Genomic DNA, 18,949 nt, shown 5'->3' with positions numbered 1-18,949 from the left:
GTGTAGATAAATTTAGTAAAAATATAATATTCTCAAGTTGACGCTGGAACCGACATATTTTACTTGATTTGATGAAGCATGGGCAGTAAGTACACAACTATTGGATCTCGTTTCTCTCCACGATTAAAAAAAGAATAGATACAAGTTTATATGGAGAAGGAAAGAACACCCAAAGGCTTATTTTACACAATGGAGAAGCAAATTACTCATAGTGTATATCACTACCACATTGCCAAATGGAAGTGCCCTGTGTCATTAGTGATCTCAATTTCCACTATTTTGTTTCTCCAATTCATATTACCGGTAACTTGGTAAAGGAGCTTCATTCCCCTTTTCAAGCTGCCTCAAAAATATTTAAAAAAGGAATACAGAGATGGCAAAGATTAAATGGGCAATGTTTGTATTTTATTGATGTAAACAAAAGCATGTGCACTGAAACAAATGACCAAACATTCAGCAATACATTGTAGGCAACATTAACCAGCACACATGAAGATGAAACTGCAATCTTTCTTCTGAAGTTGCCAATTTTCCACAAGGAATTCCTGATCTAATGTTGATCAAAAAGTGTTAAAAGAAAAAAAAAAAATAACACTCTATGCAAAATACTGTAATCCTGTTTCCTATTCACAAACAGGAGACAATAGACCATTTAGCATGACACAAACAGCAGTAAATAAATATGGAGTCGTCTATTTGTGCGAATGAATACGAACAGGTACAAAAATAAATGAGGCATACAAATGATTTATTAAGATTCAATACTATATATTTCAACAGAGTGAACCCGGGGCCCGTTGCAAAAAACTTGCTATTGATGGTAACTTTGCCATCAATGGTAACTACCATGGAAACCTTGATTTTGATTGGCTGTTGAGCCCTGTTACCATGGTAGTTGCTTTTGATGGCAAAGTTACCATCGATGGTAAGTTTTATGCAACGAGGCCCAGAACTGCATTAAGATATGGTAAAATGCAGCTATTTCAGTTTGAGTTTTGTACTTCGATAACTTTGTGAAGATATTTCATTTTAAAAATGCTCCCACCTTTATACATACTTGGCACGCAGCATGAACGATGCATTTAGATTATTAGATGCCAGCCAACTCCCTGAACTCTCCTTAGTTTCAGTTTTTAATGTTGTCCATTTAGAACAAAAATAGCATTATCTCATATCAAGTACAATACAGCAGAGACATGCTTTTTGGCAGCTTTAAGGGAAAGTTCACCTTGATATTGAGTTGGTTTTGATAAAAGGAGAACAGGTCGGTGAAAGTTAACTAGAGTAAAGTCCGATTGAAAATAGGAAAGTTATGAATTTTTGAAGTTGCGATCAATCAATTGGAGAGGACCTCGCAAGTTACGTCACAGGGTCGCCAATTTGTGTGTTTGATCAATCGCAACTTAAAAAATTCTTATTGTTAACTTTCACTGACCGGTTCCTCTCATTTAGTTGCTTCTACTAATAACTAAATTAATATCAGGGTGGACTTTCCTCTTTAAAGGTACTATGTCCCTTTTGCAGGCCAAAAAAATGAAAAAGTCAAATTCCAACTGCATTTGAAAGATAATACTAATTTAGAACTTCCCTAAAAAAGGTGGGGCTTGAAAATGTCTTCAAGTGGGAAAATAACAACTATTAGTTGTTAAAGGTGAAATTAAAAAAAAATCACAAATATGTCAACTAATGTATCACTAAAAACTGGTTAGCTAACAGATGACAATCGTACAAGTTTGAGGTCAACTACATATCGGGTGATTTATAAAAATAAAAATACAACCACCTCCATAGCAGCTAGGATATACGAGAGATTCGCCAGAAAAATAACGATGTTTTAATGACGTCATAACAGGGACCAATACTGCCCAAGCAGACGACATCCCATAAAGAATGAACATAATTGCAAAGCTATTATTTCTCAAATTATAATGAGTTTAGTGTATATAAATGGATTGGCATGTCAAACCGATCAAAAGGGGACATGACCCGATTCTGATAACTAAAATCTTTTGCTTGTAAATACTCAGGATAGGGTTTAATTAACAATCAAATAAACCAGACTTTCAAATTGAAAAGCCCCCGGATTGATATTAAGGACGGCATGTGTTCCCTCTTGAAACGCCGAACATACCCCGGTGTGTGCAGCTGAATATACAATGGCGTCTTATTTTGTTTACAAGCGACAGATTCCTTTATTTTTGTATCGCTGCATTTGTCACCAAAATAAAACCATGCGCGGGGTTTAGAGTGAGGCAATAGATTATACATTTAGCCTGACGGTAGTGAAGTAAGAGAAAGAACTCAAGAGAAGATGAAAACACAGGCACTGAAAATGTGTGAGATGTCATGGGACATCGTCTGCTTGTGCAAATCATGTCCCTGCTGTGATCTCACACATCTCAGCAGCGTTCGGAGAGCTATTTAGGTGCTATGCCGGGGCTGTATTTAAGCGTTTTGTAATTTATAATAATCATTACTTCGAATGTTTCCCAGGGGTGATAGTGAGCACTAAAAAAAAATAGGTTTTTTGTTTTCCCCTCAACCACGCCCCCCTTGAGTAAAAAAAAAAAAAGGCGATTCGCGGGGAAAAAACGGCATCTAACAACATTCCCCCCTTTCGATTAAGAAAATTGGGAGAATAAAATAGGGCAAAATAGGGAAGAATAGAGAAAATAAGGGGGGAATCAGGAAAATCAGGATAAAAAAGGGAAGAAAAAAAAATCTGGTAAAAAAAAAAAAAAAAAAAAAAAAAAAAATTTTTTTTTTTTAAATCGGGAAGAAAAAAAAAATCGGGAAAAATCGGGAAAAATAAAAAAAATCGGGAAACCGATTTAAATCGGGTTTTTATCAGGCCTGGTTTCCAAGCATTGAATTTTGATAACCTTGTCGAATCAAAGTTTCAACTTTGCAATAATGAAAATAAAGCTAGATTTAAAATCAATGAATATCTACTTTAAATCGACTTTAGGGCTATAGAGCCCAAAAGTAATAGTCTTGATTTTCAGACAAATGTACCGAATGGTCATACGTTTTATGCTGCGCAAAGAATCAATCAGTTTAATCTTGGCCATCACAAGAAGTGGGTTATTGATGTAGACAAATGCTCATGCTCAATACCCTTTACAACTCTTTTCATGTATGTTATTACCAACGAAGAAAAAAAGCCAGTCAGTCACTCAATAGTGTCTGACATGACATATTCATAATTCCTGCAAAGTTCTACAGAATTTGAGGTTGGCTGCAAAAGGGACATAGTACCTTTAAGGATAGGGTCTAGCACCATCTTCCATACGCTAACTTTTCTCATAGAATCTCAATTTGGGTTTCGTACCCCGGAGGTTGATATTGGGAATTTCCAAGTGTATTGAGAGTAAGGTGTTATTTCAGAAGATATGGGGGTTAATGTTCTGAACCCATGGTAAACAGTATGCAGTTCCCGGTTTCTTTTTCCAGTGATGACCATTGAACTTTCACCTTTTCACAACATTATGCTTCTACTGTCCTTTCCTTCTTGGCACAACACATAATCTGACCAGTCAACTTTAATAAAGATAGCATCGACGGAAAAAAAAGGATGGGCTACTCCCTCCCCCCCCCCCCCCCCCAAGCAAAAAAAGATATTGCTCTTTTGCATCATAACAAAAATATAACAAATACTGTGTTTTGAACACTATGACATACACAACACATTTTGATTTTCTCCTTCGACATAGCTAAGTGCAAAGGTAACGATTATGTACATTAACAAATGGAAGGAAAACAAATCCTTTCAAAAGAAAAAGGGAGTTTACGCAAAATCTCCCAGCAAAGGCAAATTGTCAAACGGGTGGGCAGAGAGAGAGTGATAGAGAATGCATGTACTGGGAATGAGCAAACGTGCAACTTTCCAATTTGTGTGTCATCAGATTCCCTAATAAATAGTGTCTGTCTCCCTCTGTTTAATGTATTTCAGTTTACTGTCCAAAATATGAAAAGAAACGACCTATAACTAAATTCAGCTGGCAATACATACAAAATGAGCACACTTTGTGTGCAAATAATGGTAACTTTCCATATTTCATATATTTATACATTATCAACTCAAGTACACCTAATTGGGGTCTCAAGAACCTTATTCACATTTTTTCAGATATCTTTTTCACTCATTGGAATGATTGGAAGAAACTCTCTTATCATCAAAATTACAGATATATTTTTATTACTTGATTAACAAAAAGGCTGTGTGTATACAAAGTACTGTGAAACCTGCTTTAGCGATCACCTGTTTAGAAAGACCACCTGTCCACAAAGACCACATTTTCAGTTTCCCTTAAACAGTGTTTTGTCATTGAAACATGTACTAAAGGAACGTTTGTACATAAAGATCAACTGCCTGCAAAGACCAATTTCGTGTCTCCCATATAAAGCAGTCTTTACATACAGGTTTCACTGTATACGCATAATTATTACCCATATCAGACATCTGAGCAGTGGTTTTACAAAATCATATTACACTTGCTGGTAATCCTAAAAGGGCTAATCGGGGAATATGAGACCATATTTACCTTTCATGAAAAAGCCTATGGACATTACGTGTTAAAAAAGCATGAAATATAAGACCATATTCACTGCGCCGAAGTTGGTCATTTTCATTGCGCATCTATTATGCGTACGAGAACTGCGCACTTTGCGCGTACTCTATTGTGACGTAATAATCACACCTAATTGGGTACACTGTTTGCAGTGTATCGAAAATTTTGTCAAGCAGCTGGATGCACAGTGCTGGTTTGACAAAGCTTGTTCAGTTCTATGAGATTGTCATGTATGTATTTGCTCTAGATGTCTGATTTAGAAAATAATAACAATATTGACTGGCTTAACTTTCGAGAGATACCTCATATATTTCCCTCACAAGAACCATATTGCCCTTGTCTTTGACTCGGGGCAATACGAGTCTAGTTTGGGAAATATTATGTGGTATCTCCCTCAAGGCCAGTCCATATTATATAATTATGTCATGCTACGAGTCCATCTTCCATTCAACTTTGCCCTCTGACCCCAGCGAGGCCTGACCCCTAGCGATCAGCTCCAGAGCGCGGGGGTAGGCGACGTGTTCGGCCGTCTTCACACGCTCTTGGAGAGTGGACTCTGTATCCCTTGGCAACACTGGGATGGACTCCTGAACTAGGATGGCTCCAGCATCCACCTCTTCCTGTAGATATAATTATTTAAGAAAATGTTAATTAAACAAAATTATACAGTAGGCTTGCGGGTGCACCATGTGAGAGAGAGAGAGAGAGAGAGGATTGAGGAGTCCTGAAAAGGACTCTGACTCAGAAACGTCGAGCCACCCATCCTCTCCTTAGAACTATAAGCTTAGAAAGATAACAAACAGTCCTTTTCAGGACTACACACCCCCAAGAAAGATTACTGAGGAGTCCTTTTCAAGACTTCTCAATCCTCTCTCTCTCTCTCACATGGTGCACCCGCAAGCATACTGTATATCTACATCACCATGCAAGCCGACACTTACAAGCAGCATCTAAAACAAAATTGGTCACTAAAACTAAATCGATGTGAAGAGCATATCATACCATCATGGTAATCACTCATAACAAAGAAAATTTGTCTTCTGGTAACTTATTGATCCAATTTTACAACCCGTTTATGATGAATGTTTGATAGTTATTCCACGGGTTGTTTGCTGAGGTTCCAATACAGCTAAAATCAGTGAAAGCAGAGAATGGGATGGGGTAGAGATATATACAGTGAAACCTGTCTATAAAGACCAACCAAGGGAGACAAGAAAAGTGGTCGTTGTAGACGGGTGGTCGCTAAACCAGGTCTGACTGTATATACAGAGAGATAGAGAGAGAGAGAGAGAGAGAGAGAGAGAGAGAGAGTGGGAGAGAAGAGCCACACACATAGAGGTAACGGCTACATATTTAATCTTTAACAGGGTAAAGGGAAACGATCACAACACTCACCACTACATAATGAACCGAGCATCCTGATAGTCTCACTCCAGCCTCTAAGACCAATTTATGAGCATTCATTCCCTTGAAGGATGGCAAGAGCGAAGGATGAACATTGATGAGTCGACCGCGCCATCGGCTGACAAACTCACCGCTGAGAATACGCATGAAACCGGCTAGGCAGATGAATTCTATGTTAGCTGCTTGGAGCACTTCATGGATTTTCATGTCAAAGTCTTGTCTGCTAAGTCCCTTGTGACTAATAACCTGTTTAGAAGGAAAATGTTTGAAAACAAGTTCAATATTAGTTATTTTGAGGACTTTGCAGAGTCAAAGTTGACTCTTTTTAAAAAGTCTTCCGTGACTGTTTTATTTGTAATCATAGCTAACAATTTTTTTTTACACAAAATGAAAATTCTTCTGCGGTCGTTAAATTGTGCAAAAAAAGTTTCAAAGCTTCAATGCAAGACAATTTGTCTGATAATAGTGATGTCTAACATTGCCTTTAACTTATTTGAAGAATGCACAATGAGAAATGAGGGGGGGGGGGGAGGAAATGGAGTACAAGGAAGAATAATTGATAACATGAGAGAACTGTCAAAAAAAGGAAAAAAGAAAAGAATAGAATGACTGGGACGAAGATACAGACAAACAAATAGAGACAGAGAAAGAGAGGAGAGTAAGAGAGGGTTGGGGGGGGGGGGGGAGGGCAAGAGAGATAAAGGGAGAGGAATTGAAAAGAATGTGTAATGGAAGAGGAAAAAGATTAGATCATCTACAGAGAATGGATAGATAATCTTCTTACTTTGGTTGGAATACCAGCTTTTTGTGCCCTCTCTAGCCCCAATACATCAGGAATATTTGATATCACTAGACATATCTCTGCCTTGGAATTCTTGTTAGGATCCTTGGTGTGATTGATGAGAGCCTGTAGATTGGTTCCTGTTTAAAAATGAAAGAAACATGTATCTTAACACATGACTTCATTGCAGAACATGATGAATCATCTATTCCATATCCTCGAAGATGAAAGTCAAGTTCTGAGCCCCGTCCTATGAAGATGAATCAATCGCAAGTCCTCTAATCAAACCATCCATTTCTCACACTAATTGCATGATGACTTGGTAAAGGATGCCACCTAGTCCTGGGTATAACCTTAAACTGCTTCCCGGATATAAACTGGACCAGTTGATAGCACTCCAATGAGGTGCCTAGGGTTACGGCGAACCTCTGGGCAGCAGAGGAGTGGATTGTTCTTGTGGTTGCCGTGTCCTGGGTATGAGGTTAAACTGCCCCAGTTGCTTTGTAAGATAGCAAACAAACCCTTAATTGGCTTAAAATTTCAGAAGAGTAAGGTTTCAAGATTTAATGATTTTAGACTGACCTGTTCCAGAGATGAGGACAGCTACTCTCATCTTCTTCTCTTCTCCACCCTCCTGGACACCATTCATAGCAGGGGAGTAACACCGAGCCAGGGAGGAGGAAAGGTTGGTTATTGATACCGCTGCTCCATCTAGCATTCAAAGAGAGAGAGAGAGAGAGAGAGACAACAGAGTTAAAGATAACACATAGTAAACAGAAACATATATGTTTGTAACGCTAACTTCTATTTTACACTCTTTAAAACAAATATCTTAGTTCCCACCACAAATTGTAACAACAATATATACACTTGAAATTAAATTGTGTGAATAACGAAATATTCATGTCTGGCTTTATAAATTTCTCATTCTCACAACCCCACTTCAAGAAGTAAATTTACATACACAATGCTGACATTTGAATGAGGAGTACCAGGGCTCTGTTTCATAAAACTTGTTATCAAACGAAAGTTACAATAACTGTTGTTAGCTACTGAAATCGTGGCAATTGATTGGTGGGGAATATTCGTCATAGAAATTTAAGCATTTGTTATTTGTTTACACTTTTTATGAAACAGGGCCTAGATCATTAAGAAGTGACAACATCTCGGATCACTTTCATGATTTCCAAAAATTGCTACAGTATGAAAGATGTCTTCAGCGCAATTTCAACTCAACAGAAAAACTGAGATTCTAGTTGATTTCACAAAACAGATTCAGATATGCTACAGCTTCATGTATTTCTTTACAATATAAAACCGTAAAATAGGCTTAAAAAGAACATGGGGCTGAAACGAGGTAAAAGCCTGAGAACTAGCATCCCTGGAAGAAAAAGAAGAAGTAGTTGGTTGGTCAGACTCACCTCCACATTTGGGCACCACCTGCCCTACCCTCCAGGCCTTCTCTCCGTTCAGCCGCACCATCTCTAAAACAGCGCCCTCATCTTCCGCTCTCACCACCAGCACGCCCCCGATCCCGCAGTTAAACGTCCTAGCCATCTCCAGCTCCTCCACCCCTCCGTGATGTGAGATCCACCCAAACACGGATGGAATCTCCCATTTGGAGGCATCTAATTGGACGGCCATGGACCTGGGCATTATCCTGGGGATGTTCTCCAGGAGGCCCCCTCCGGTGATGTGGGCGAAGGCCTTGACGTGGCCGGACCGGACGGCCGGGAGCAGGGTCTTGGAGTAGATTCTGGTTGGGGTCAGGAGAGCTTCACCTGAATGGAAAAGATGATATGAAAGAAGATAGATTTCAGCATACCTGTATATCAAATATTAATTTTCAATTCAGGCAAATAAATGCTGTCATTCCATAGTAGACCAATTCATAGTTAGCACATGGGAAGAGATAACCGTGAATATCCACAAATCATTTCAATATGGAATGGTCACACTTCATTCTTTTTGGAATTATCACTTCCGAAGTGATGAAGGTACTTTGTGACTAAGATTTGTTTTGCACTTTGAACAGAGTGGTTCTACCTGTGTGCCATAGAAATCAGTGTTGGTGCATAAATGAATGATTACATAGGCTTCCATGAGCACATATCCAGTATTGGTCTCAGTGGATTCTGGAATTACAGAGCATCCTTAGTAGGCCTGTCTTCATCAGACCTAAGTTGCAAAATAACCTGCTCTTTCAAATAGCCCGATCTCAAATTAGCCAGCTAATTGATGTCCTCAGCAGCTCGCAGTTGCAATTAGTGGGTTATTTGGTCGAGAAAATATCCTGAGAAATCTTGGTCTTGTTTCCAAAATAGCCTGCTATTTCTCAAATAGCGAGCTAATTCGAACCCTACTTTTTGATGTGCATTGGTCTGGTGAAACGCAATTTCGAGCTTCGGGAAAATATGCAGAGTCTGAAAGTAGCGGTTTATTTTGCAACTTTGGTCTGATGAAGACAGGCCTACAGTCAGAGCTTCAAAATTTCTCAACAGGAGATTTTCAAGGCTGTTGACACTTCCTTTCAAAATACTTCATCTACCTAATATGGCTCCCTCTTTGAAGGGGCACGGGTCCCTGAAGTCCAGTCCCTCCTGCTCAACCAACCTCCTCACTAGACTGTACCCGTTGCTATGGATACCTGATGATGCCACGCCCAGGACAACATCCCCCACTTGGATCTCGTCCGTCCTCGGGAGCATGTGACCCCTCTCTACCGCCCCCACAGTGAACCCCGCCAGGTCGTACTCGTTAGGGGCGTACATCCCTGGCATCTCTGCAGTTTCGCCTCCTAAAAAGAAAATCAAGCGTACATCCATTACATCATCATTTGTTTCCTACATATATAAGATGTAAAATGAATCGGTGCCAGTTTGGGCATTTGGAGAAGAAAGGTTTGTAATGGGAAGGCAACAAAAGTAACAGTTGATGCACATCTACTCATCAAAGCGTTACAGAAACATGTACACTATTTTACCTACCTCACCTCTATGGCGATTGATAGTTTGTTTATTGAATTACATTCAATTTAATTTGAATAATTAACCAATAACAAAATAGAATACAAGGGCAACATATATCATATACTGTTTGTTCAGAGCCAAAAGGGCATTTAATCTTTGTCGAATCATATAACATAACACCCTTCTAGCTCTGAGCACATATGATATTGAGGATGTAGCTACAAACCATAAATTTCTGAAGAAGTCATTGTTTCTTGTTTACAACGACACTGGAGGATTCATCAGAACAATTACAGAATACCTACTACACAAGTATCTTTGATGTTACCACCAAGACAGATGACTGAAGCCTGCGTTGTGTGTAAACTTGCCCCTCCCCTCGTTTCAAAGACGCAGGCTATGTTAGGTGGAAAACATGCCGTCCCTCGGATAGGACCCCGTGTAGAGGAGAGTCACCACCTTTGCACGTTAAGGACCCACTGCACTATTTGTATAAGAGTAGGGGGAAACCCCGGTGTAGTGGTCCACCTGCGCACCCTAGTATACCAGTATACCCAGATGGACCTTGTGGAAGATTAGCCCTGTGCTAAACAAGTTATAGTCTTCTACTACTAAGACCTAACCCTGACCCTAACCCTAATAAATTGCCTTGATGGGTTTTCTCTAATTGAGCCGATTGATCCACTCACCCAGCAGGGCACAGCCGGCCATCTTGCATCCCTCGGCCACGCCTCCAACCACGTCCCTGGCCACACCCACCTCTAGCTTGCCGCACGAGAAGTAGTCCAGGAAGAAGAGAGACTCTGCGCCGTGGGCTAGGATGTCATTCACGCACATGGCTACTAGGTCTTGGCCTATGGTTTGGTGAAGGTTGCAGGCCTGAGCAATCTGCAATCGGAAAATGACAAATTTAGCTTCGTAATCAAAGTTTCTTTACCTGTCAACTACCAAGCCTGTGATAATAACTCCATGTCAGACGGATTTGAAATGCATTTTTAGAGGAATGTGACATTTTTAACGATGGCTTAATCAGTTATGTACTTTCCCAAAGTTCACGAGTAAAAAGGGTTTATTTTGCCATATTTGGACACCTAACTACATTTGATCCCCATAAGGGCTAAGCATTGAATTTCTAAATTTTAGAAAATAGAAATATAATATATATTGGGGGGGGGGGATGATCAAGAGTGATTGATCTGGATATCACTGATGAAACATTAAAGTTGGGAAGAGTATTACAAGACACCCTGTCATCTTCCCTGTGCTCTTTCTCTTCCTTGGAGCAACCAAGAACTGATGACATTAATTGGAAAGAATAAAACAAATAAACAATTAGATTACAGAAAGACAGCAAAATTTATTAGAAAACAATTTCAAGAACCTTTTCTTTAAATTCTCTTCAAGTTTTTAGGCTTAGACTAACCCTATCACAGGCTATTTCAAGACACAACTATTGATAATATCGAATCAACAGCACAACTTCTAACAGAATAACAAATTACCGGTACAACCTTTTCTTAGCATCCTTAAAAGTTTGTTGAGGCTTGAAACAACCATTAAACCCACCTTCAATTTCGTCCCCACACCGTCTGTACCCGACACAAGGATAGAACCTTTTCTTAGCATCCTTAAAAACTTTGTTGAGGCTTGAAACAACCATTAAACCCACCTTCAATTTCGTCCCCACACCGTCTGTACCCGACACAAGGATAGGGTCCTTGTAGCCAGCCGCCCTCACGTCAAAGAGGCCTCCGAACCCCCCGAGGGCAGCATCACATCCCGCCCTGGCCGTGGCCTTGGCTAGAGGCTTGATGGCCTGGACCAAAGAATCACCAGCAGTAATGTCGACCCCACTGCCACTGTACGTTAGGCCTGGTGATCTGTGAATAGAAACGAGATGTATTTGTGAGAAAGGGCCAAGAGAATCTATTTCCTTTGAATACCGGGTATTTGTATTACCCTAAGCTTACTTCTGTATATAAATTTCAATGTTTTTGCCAAATGTCAACATCCAGTTATTTTATGATGCTATTTATTGGTTTGATTTGATTTGATTTGATTTATTTACCAAAAGTAATACATATACATTTCATACAATGATTTTACATATACAAGAAGAGAAACTATTAGTTGGTAAAAGGGGCTAGATAATAGCACATGTGCTAGTCGAGCCTAACCCGTTAAACAGCTAAACAAAGTATTTTGGTACAAATCAGTTTAGAAAACGTTAAAAAAAAAAAATAGTGAATTAATTATTACAATCGATACTTTAAGAAACAAGAATACTCAACAATGTCTAACAACATACAAACTAATAATGTAAACTATAAATTGTGTACATATGCAAATTATTTAACTTGATATTTCGTTCATGACTTGTTCAACAAATGACTTGTTACAGAATTCCGAAACCTATTTCTAGACCTTGGTTGAATAGGACATCATAACTTTATATCTCACTGCACTTGCATTTTAGCGTTCCTTCTGCATATTTTGCTTTGTTCACTGTACCTGTACAAACACTGTCAAGGTTTATTATTATGCAAACTATGAATATAAATTGAATTAAAATTTAAAGAATATCCTTCTTACAGTATTCTTCTTCCAAGGAAAGTGTGCTTCAAGGCCTTGAAGATTGCGCACTGTGTGTGACAGCATCGATGTATTTGAATGTTCTCACAAAGTTTGATTGGTTGCTTTTAGTCTTTATCTGCATCGTACTCTCCCTTAAGATATATTTAAATAATTCCACTAACCTGTTTTGAGCTAGGAAGTTGCACGCTCTCCTCGCTATATCCGTTCTGTAAAAGCCCCCATCAAACTTGACCCTCTTCGCCCCTTCATTAGCCATGGCAGCTGCTGTCAAAAGATCCGTTGCCGAGGATACCACTGCTAGGACACGCCCACCTGAGGTCACGACCTTCCCATCCTTGAGGGCAGTGCCAGCATGGATGACCATCATATCAGTTTGGCTTGATACCTCGTCCAATCCTAAGAGGCAACAGAACAGATGAGATGATTTAAAGCCCATCTGCATTAGTTTGGCCAGGAGGGATGAGAGGTTATCTCCTCAAATCAGCCCTCACTTAACATAAGAAAAAGGGCACCATGGGGGACCAATGGTCACCGATAAGGCATTGTTTGCTATATAGAGGGCGCAAGTAGCTATAAGTAGTGCATTGGGGCTCTAAAGACAGATAGAAGTGGGCTCTCATGGGGAATTTGAAACTAACCTGTTCAGGTGTTTGCCCAATAAAAAGTGTTGTCAATCACAAGGATTAGCCTCAAGTTTTATGACCAATAGGCTTTATGTAATGCTTTGTCTTCTCCCCTTGTGGTAAAGTCATTATCTGACATATGCATCTTCAAATACACAAGGCTCTCCCGTAGACGAGGGGGTATACTTGATTGACCTTTGGATTCGCTGTTTGCAGACATGTACACCCATTAACAGTATTTCCACCAACTCTAGTGTCAGCCAAATATGACCTTCTGCACATGGAATATGAAGACCAACTGGCTTTAAACAATGAAGGCATCATCGGGACTGCATAAATTATCTTGTAGAAGTGTCCCATAGAGTGATTTACTAACTCAACTAAAGATGCAAGATGCTCAAAGCTCTGCAAAGATTTTCTATCATTCCAAATGCCAAACTCTATTTCAATTGCAAATTGTACACTGAAGCACAGAAGCACAGAACCGACCATTTCTTGAAAGAATAAATTGAACAAAGAAGCCTTTTAAAGACATGCTAAACCCACCTGTGATCTCATAGCCTTTCTTGTACGACGCCGGATATCCTCCACTGGCCAGAACAATCGCCACGCAGCAACGGTCATCGTGGAAACTCGGCTTGGCACTGGGCAGGTCTCCCGCGACACACGCCTTCATGGTAGCATAGAGGTCGCTCTTCAACAACGGCAATACCACCTGGGTTTCGGGATCTCCGAAGCGACAGTTGAACTCCAGAACCCGGGGGCCATCTTTGGTGATCATTAGACCGGCATACAGCACTCCTACAGATGAACAGAATTCAGAAAACGTTCATTTAGGTTAGGTAGTTTCACGGTACAATATGTTTTTGGTGATTAAAACGGATATAATCTACTGTTATGTATGCCCTCCGTACATGTTTATAGGATGCAAGAAAGGTAGCATATCGGCTTAAACAATCACACATCAGAATCATATTGTGTGCAACTCACGACAGATGAATTATCACCTCAGACGATATCTTTTCATAGAAAATCATGAGGTTTTGTAAAATTTCTTGATGCAAGGACAGTTGCAATGATTACCTTCTGAGCTCTCTTTCAATAATAATCTATGCCCATCTATGTTACTTTATCCTATGTCATTTCATCTCCTCTAATTCTCCTTTTCCTTTCCTTTCTAATCCATTCTATTCCATTCACTCTTGTTCCAAACTCTGTCGTAGTTAGTTCTGATCCATCTGACTGAATCAGATCTGCACAACTTCATTTCCCCTTTTCTATTTGCACATCATAATTATATGTTATATCTTATACATGTATATAAAACACTGACAAAAAAACCCACCTTTGTATGGCCTTCCCTGTTCCTTCATCCCACCTACTGCCCTCTGGAGGATTTCTTCATTAATCTGCTGCAGAACTTGCCTGGACACCTGATGGAAGAAATGCGTAAAAAAGAAGAAAAGAGAAAACGTTTTTTCAGACTGTAACTTAAAGTGCAGTATCCAAAACTCATTTTTAGAATCAATTACATATATAAGTACATGTGCGTGTGCGCGCTTGTAATTGAGTTTCAATAGTTGATGTGCATGTACAAATGAGGTCTGATTATCTACAGACCGACGTTCAGCGACAATCATCCAAAAGACATGACTCGCTTTCAAACAAAGATCTATCAGTCAAATGATGTAAGGAAACCTAATATAGTTTAAAGCATATACAGGTATATCGCACAAATCAAATTTCTGCCTGTTATGAACAACAACAAAATTGAATACGGAATGCAAGAATGAAGAAAGATGAATATGTGACCTAACACTTGATCTCGAGTATGGTAGGTGATAATTCCTTCCATCAATCGATACTCACCTGAGGGCAAGGGCAGTATGCTCCCATCCCACCTGTATTCGGACCTTGGTCCCCTTCACGGACCCGCTTGTGATCCTGGGCCGGCAGCATGGCTTCAAAATGGCTCCCGTCACAAAATGCCAGGACCTGCCATTGGGAGGTAACAGAGAATATTAAAACTTGATCACGAAATATTCCATCAACATTCCCTCACTCCCTCTCTCTGTCTCTCTATCTCTATTTAGCTCGCTCTCTCAATATTAAACTTGATCATAAAATATTCCAGCATAATCATCATATCTCACTTTATCTATCTCAGTCTCAATCTCTCTCTTGTACTCTTATCTTATCAAAATGATTGCTGCCAAAAATGCCAGTTCATGTAACTGTCAAAAAAGATTTCCATTAACACTAAGGTAAGAGAGCTTTAAATTCCATCACTGCCTCCCTCAATCTCTAACTCTTTTATCTCTCGCACATATTTCAACATTATTTAAAAATACAAAGCTAAAAATCAAGGTGTCTCAACTTACTGAAAATTCTTCTCCTTCAAGTAGCTCTTCTATGATAACACTTTCTCCTGCAGCACCAAATAGTTTATCCTGAAGGGAGGAAACAAAAGGAAATCACTTAGCTCCTCTCAATATATGCTACATCCACTTTAGATATATCAGACAGCATTGTAGATTACAGTAAAACCACAGCGCCGGTCGCACAAAAGTTTAAGTTCAACAACATCCCATTGAAACACGTTTAATACACGCATTTAAATGGGTTGTTGGCGAACTTGTAATTTTGACGGGTTTGTGAAACACTTTCAAGTTTTAGTGACAAGATATACATGTACATGAATAAAACAACCAGCTGTATAAAAAGATACCCTTTTTTGTTCTCTAGATCAGTGATTCCATTTGGAACAGTATCATCGAACTTGAAGGGTAATCAGGCATTTGCAACATTTGCTCTGGTTATTACTCTGTCAAAGATATGGGGTTTAAAAAGGGAGTACCAGGGAAATTGCGATTGGGCTTTATATCCCATTTAGAGTTAGAGTCAAGGATAGGTATAGTGTTACATCCAGGGTTGAAGTTAAGAATTTGGTTAGCGCAGAAACTTCCTGCAGGGCAATTTGTCACCAGAGCATGTGTTGTTCATCCTTACCTGTATAATGTCCCTGACAGCTTGGCAAGCTTCTTCTGGATTGGAAGCTACTACTACTCCTTTCCCTGCTGCCAAACCATTAGCCTTCACTACCAAAGCTTTGTAGGGAGCACTGTAGAGAGATCAAAAGGTAAAATCAAAATATTACTCATGAAATCAGTTGGCCTGGAATTACAGCCCCCAAAAGTTAATTTGTACAGGTATATACAAGGCTCAACATGAATCTTGGTCTTCCATAAATCAGCGCATGGAGCTGAGCCAGCTTTCAATGAGGCTGCTTTCCTTTTCAAATCTGAAATCTGAAATCAGAATATGTGCCTTTGAGTATGGAATATCCAGGATCATACAAACAAATGATTGTTTACTAAACTTGTGCATATTTCTTGAACAAGAGTACTATATTGATGAGTTAACACATATATATAGGCTTTTCAGACGTAGCAAAAACTTATGTATGCAAATTGGATTCCATCCATAGAGATGCGATTATGCAGAGCGGGTGAATTAAATAGTTCATAACCAGGGGTTCAGGAGAGAAATATAGGTACAGTCAAACCTGCTTTAGTGACCACCTGTCTACAAAGATCACATTTTTTGTTTCCCTTGAACATGGTTTCCCATTGACCCATGTACTATCAGAAGGAACCTGTCTACAAAGACGACTTTTTGTGTTTCGCTTGGGCGGTCGCTAGAGACAGGTTCGACTGTATATTCGATAATGCCGAGCAGTCAACTTACGTATTGATGTGTTTACAAGCTGCATCCACCTCCGTGAAACTGCCCCACCTCGCCGTCGGGATCTTGCAATGATCCATGAAGCTCTTGGCAAAGACCTTGCTCGATTCGATCTCGGCCGCTGCCTTCGTGGGGCCGAAGCATGGGATGCCTGCCTCTGCGAGGCAGTCTGCAATACCTCCAGCAAGGGGCGCTTCTGGTCCTACCACCACCAGACTGATACCGTTCTCCTTACACCAGGAAGCCAGGGTGGGGTAGTTACCGATGGGCACATCTGGTCCTGACGGTTTCAGAATTTAAATTAAAAGATAATGTTTGAGAAAATAATAATAATGATAATAACCTAGGCTTCTATAGCGCATTTCATCTTCGGAGAAAATAACAATGGGCTTTACAATATTAAAACAACAAAATTACACAAACTACTAATTTATGAACTAAAGAAATATCAAAATAAGGACAAGATTAATAATAATCAATCATTATAAACATCAATTACAGAGTAACCGTTTAACTAATTGACCCTACGGCAAATACAATATTTGACAGTAGATGTCGACCTTCCTCCCAGACTGGGCAGGTCAGCAAATGTGCAGATCTGATTCTTGGGAAGACGATGTTAATTCTTCCGGCTTCCATAGAGAATGTACAGCAGGGGCAACTAATTCCTTATTCTACTTAACTATTGTTCAGGTTTCATAAACTCCCCTGGTGATCTGATGACATCTAAGTAGGCACTATCATAATCTGTTACTTATAGTTTAATGGTTCCAAAACTTTAATTTCTATCAGACTTCTAGTCCTTGACCTATTGTATTTGTATGGTATCCAGAAGTGCACTTGCCAGATATATGACTATGACTGATGCTGCCCTCTATGGCCAAATGCCGTAGTTGCAGTCGCGAGAATTATCTCATGGTTTGATCTATTATGAAAGTACCAGAAAGACTTGACCTAAACCATGTACAGGTGTACACCATGACATAGACTCATTCTTACCCATGTTTGTAATTTTCTCACTGTTGGCTGTTCCAGCATTGCCTGGGGCAACCAGGACCTGGGCTACTTGCGATGACTGGGCTAGCTTCCATGCCAGACAGTGCTCCCGTCCCCCGCTCCCAATCACCAGGACCTTATCTGTCATGCTTCAATCTTGATACTTCTTTTCAGAGTTGTCGCCAAGTTAGAAGTCTGATATACAGGAAACAAAAACATCATTAGAGTTGAACGTCATATATGCATCAATTTATAATAATGCCAAAATGCGCACAATTAAGATTTGATATGTTTGGTCCCAGTATAGCTTCCTGAGTGAGCTGCCAAAGGGATTACCCAACCAAGTACCAAGATGTGTTATTAATATTTCTATTAGTATTAACATCTTCAAATATCAGTATAGATTCTACAGCTTACATTGGCATGAATGAAAAGAAAAATTTAATATTCATCAACTAAAACCAAGACGGATAATGTTGACGACGAGACTTTCTCGGATTAATCATTAATTTAGGATCTAAATGCGCAAGCTATCGTAAGTCAAATAAGCTTTATATATGTTATTTTTAATTAAACTCTAATTATTGTCATATTGCAGCATGTATGAGGATGTAAAAAGTGAAAATCTCGTAGCATATCTCATTCATCGCGGTCCTGCCGAACCGAACCATTGGTTCCGTACAGTCCCGATAGGACAATCTTCAGTCTCTATAATCGGAGGTCTAGTGGAGCCAGACGTAGTCTCAGTGGAACAACCGACGATTAGAGAGACTGAAGTTTTCGGTCTACATGTATACGATTACGTGACCCTACCCAAATCAGAGGCTAACGAACGAAAGAGACAGAAAAATTCGGTCTAGACCTGAATAAGCCCCATAATATGGCTCAAGTTAAAAGTAAAGCCGAACCCAAAGTAAGGTCACGTCAACTTCAAAGCCTTATTATAATTTGCTATAAAATAAAACAAATTAAAGAGTAAAGACCTCGACCTTGTGAAGTTGTGTATGAATGACAATGTGAATGTTGATGAACAATGTGTTGAAGCTGGCATGCGCAGTTGCAATTCCAGTCATCCAACGTTCCAAGTAGAAATTTGCACACTGTCACTAGCTAGGCTGGGTCTATGGTCCACACCTCAGAAGATGGTTTAGATTCTTACCTGAAATAGATGATCGCAAATAAATGTAGGAACGAAGCTCCCCATCAAATCTCACAGACCAATCTGCTCCAGTGAATGCAGCTACTAATAATTTAAATACCCAAAAC

General features: G+C 39.6%; 1 protein-coding gene across 1 annotated transcript in view; it reads right to left on the bottom strand.

Annotated features, from left to right (window-relative positions):
- Positions 1-3,598: 3,598 nt before the first annotated feature.
- The window catches only part of LOC580766 (trifunctional purine biosynthetic protein adenosine-3), a 15,385-nt gene continuing 34 nt past the window's right edge, over positions 3,599-18,949 (bottom strand). The window contains exons 1-17 of the mRNA XM_030995410.1: positions 18,843-18,949; positions 17,687-17,878; positions 16,691-16,967; positions 15,953-16,064; positions 15,325-15,393; positions 14,813-14,938; positions 14,289-14,376; positions 13,490-13,744; positions 12,482-12,716; positions 11,395-11,605; positions 10,415-10,613; positions 9,305-9,553; positions 8,178-8,537; positions 7,339-7,467; positions 6,760-6,896; positions 5,967-6,221; positions 3,599-5,191 (exon numbers count right to left, since the gene is read on the bottom strand). The exon at positions 18,843-18,949 is cut by the window's right edge and continues 34 nt beyond it. Of these exons, the coding sequence (XP_030851270.1) occupies positions 5,000-5,191; positions 5,967-6,221; positions 6,760-6,896; positions 7,339-7,467; positions 8,178-8,537; positions 9,305-9,553; positions 10,415-10,613; positions 11,395-11,605; positions 12,482-12,716; positions 13,490-13,744; positions 14,289-14,376; positions 14,813-14,938; positions 15,325-15,393; positions 15,953-16,064; positions 16,691-16,967; positions 17,687-17,831 (3,039 nt within the window). The 5' untranslated portion in view covers positions 17,832-17,878; positions 18,843-18,949 and the 3' untranslated portion in view covers positions 3,599-4,999. The remainder of the gene's footprint in view (positions 5,192-5,966; positions 6,222-6,759; positions 6,897-7,338; positions 7,468-8,177; positions 8,538-9,304; positions 9,554-10,414; positions 10,614-11,394; positions 11,606-12,481; positions 12,717-13,489; positions 13,745-14,288; positions 14,377-14,812; positions 14,939-15,324; positions 15,394-15,952; positions 16,065-16,690; positions 16,968-17,686; positions 17,879-18,842) is intronic.

Source organism: Strongylocentrotus purpuratus, unplaced genomic scaffold (assembly GCF_000002235.5).
Source record: "Strongylocentrotus purpuratus isolate Spur 01 unplaced genomic scaffold, Spur_5.0 spur5_scaffold_21, whole genome shotgun sequence".
Lineage (NCBI taxonomy): Eukaryota > Metazoa > Echinodermata > Echinoidea > Camarodonta > Strongylocentrotidae > Strongylocentrotus > Strongylocentrotus purpuratus.
This window is presented reverse-complemented; position numbering and strand designations above follow the sequence as displayed.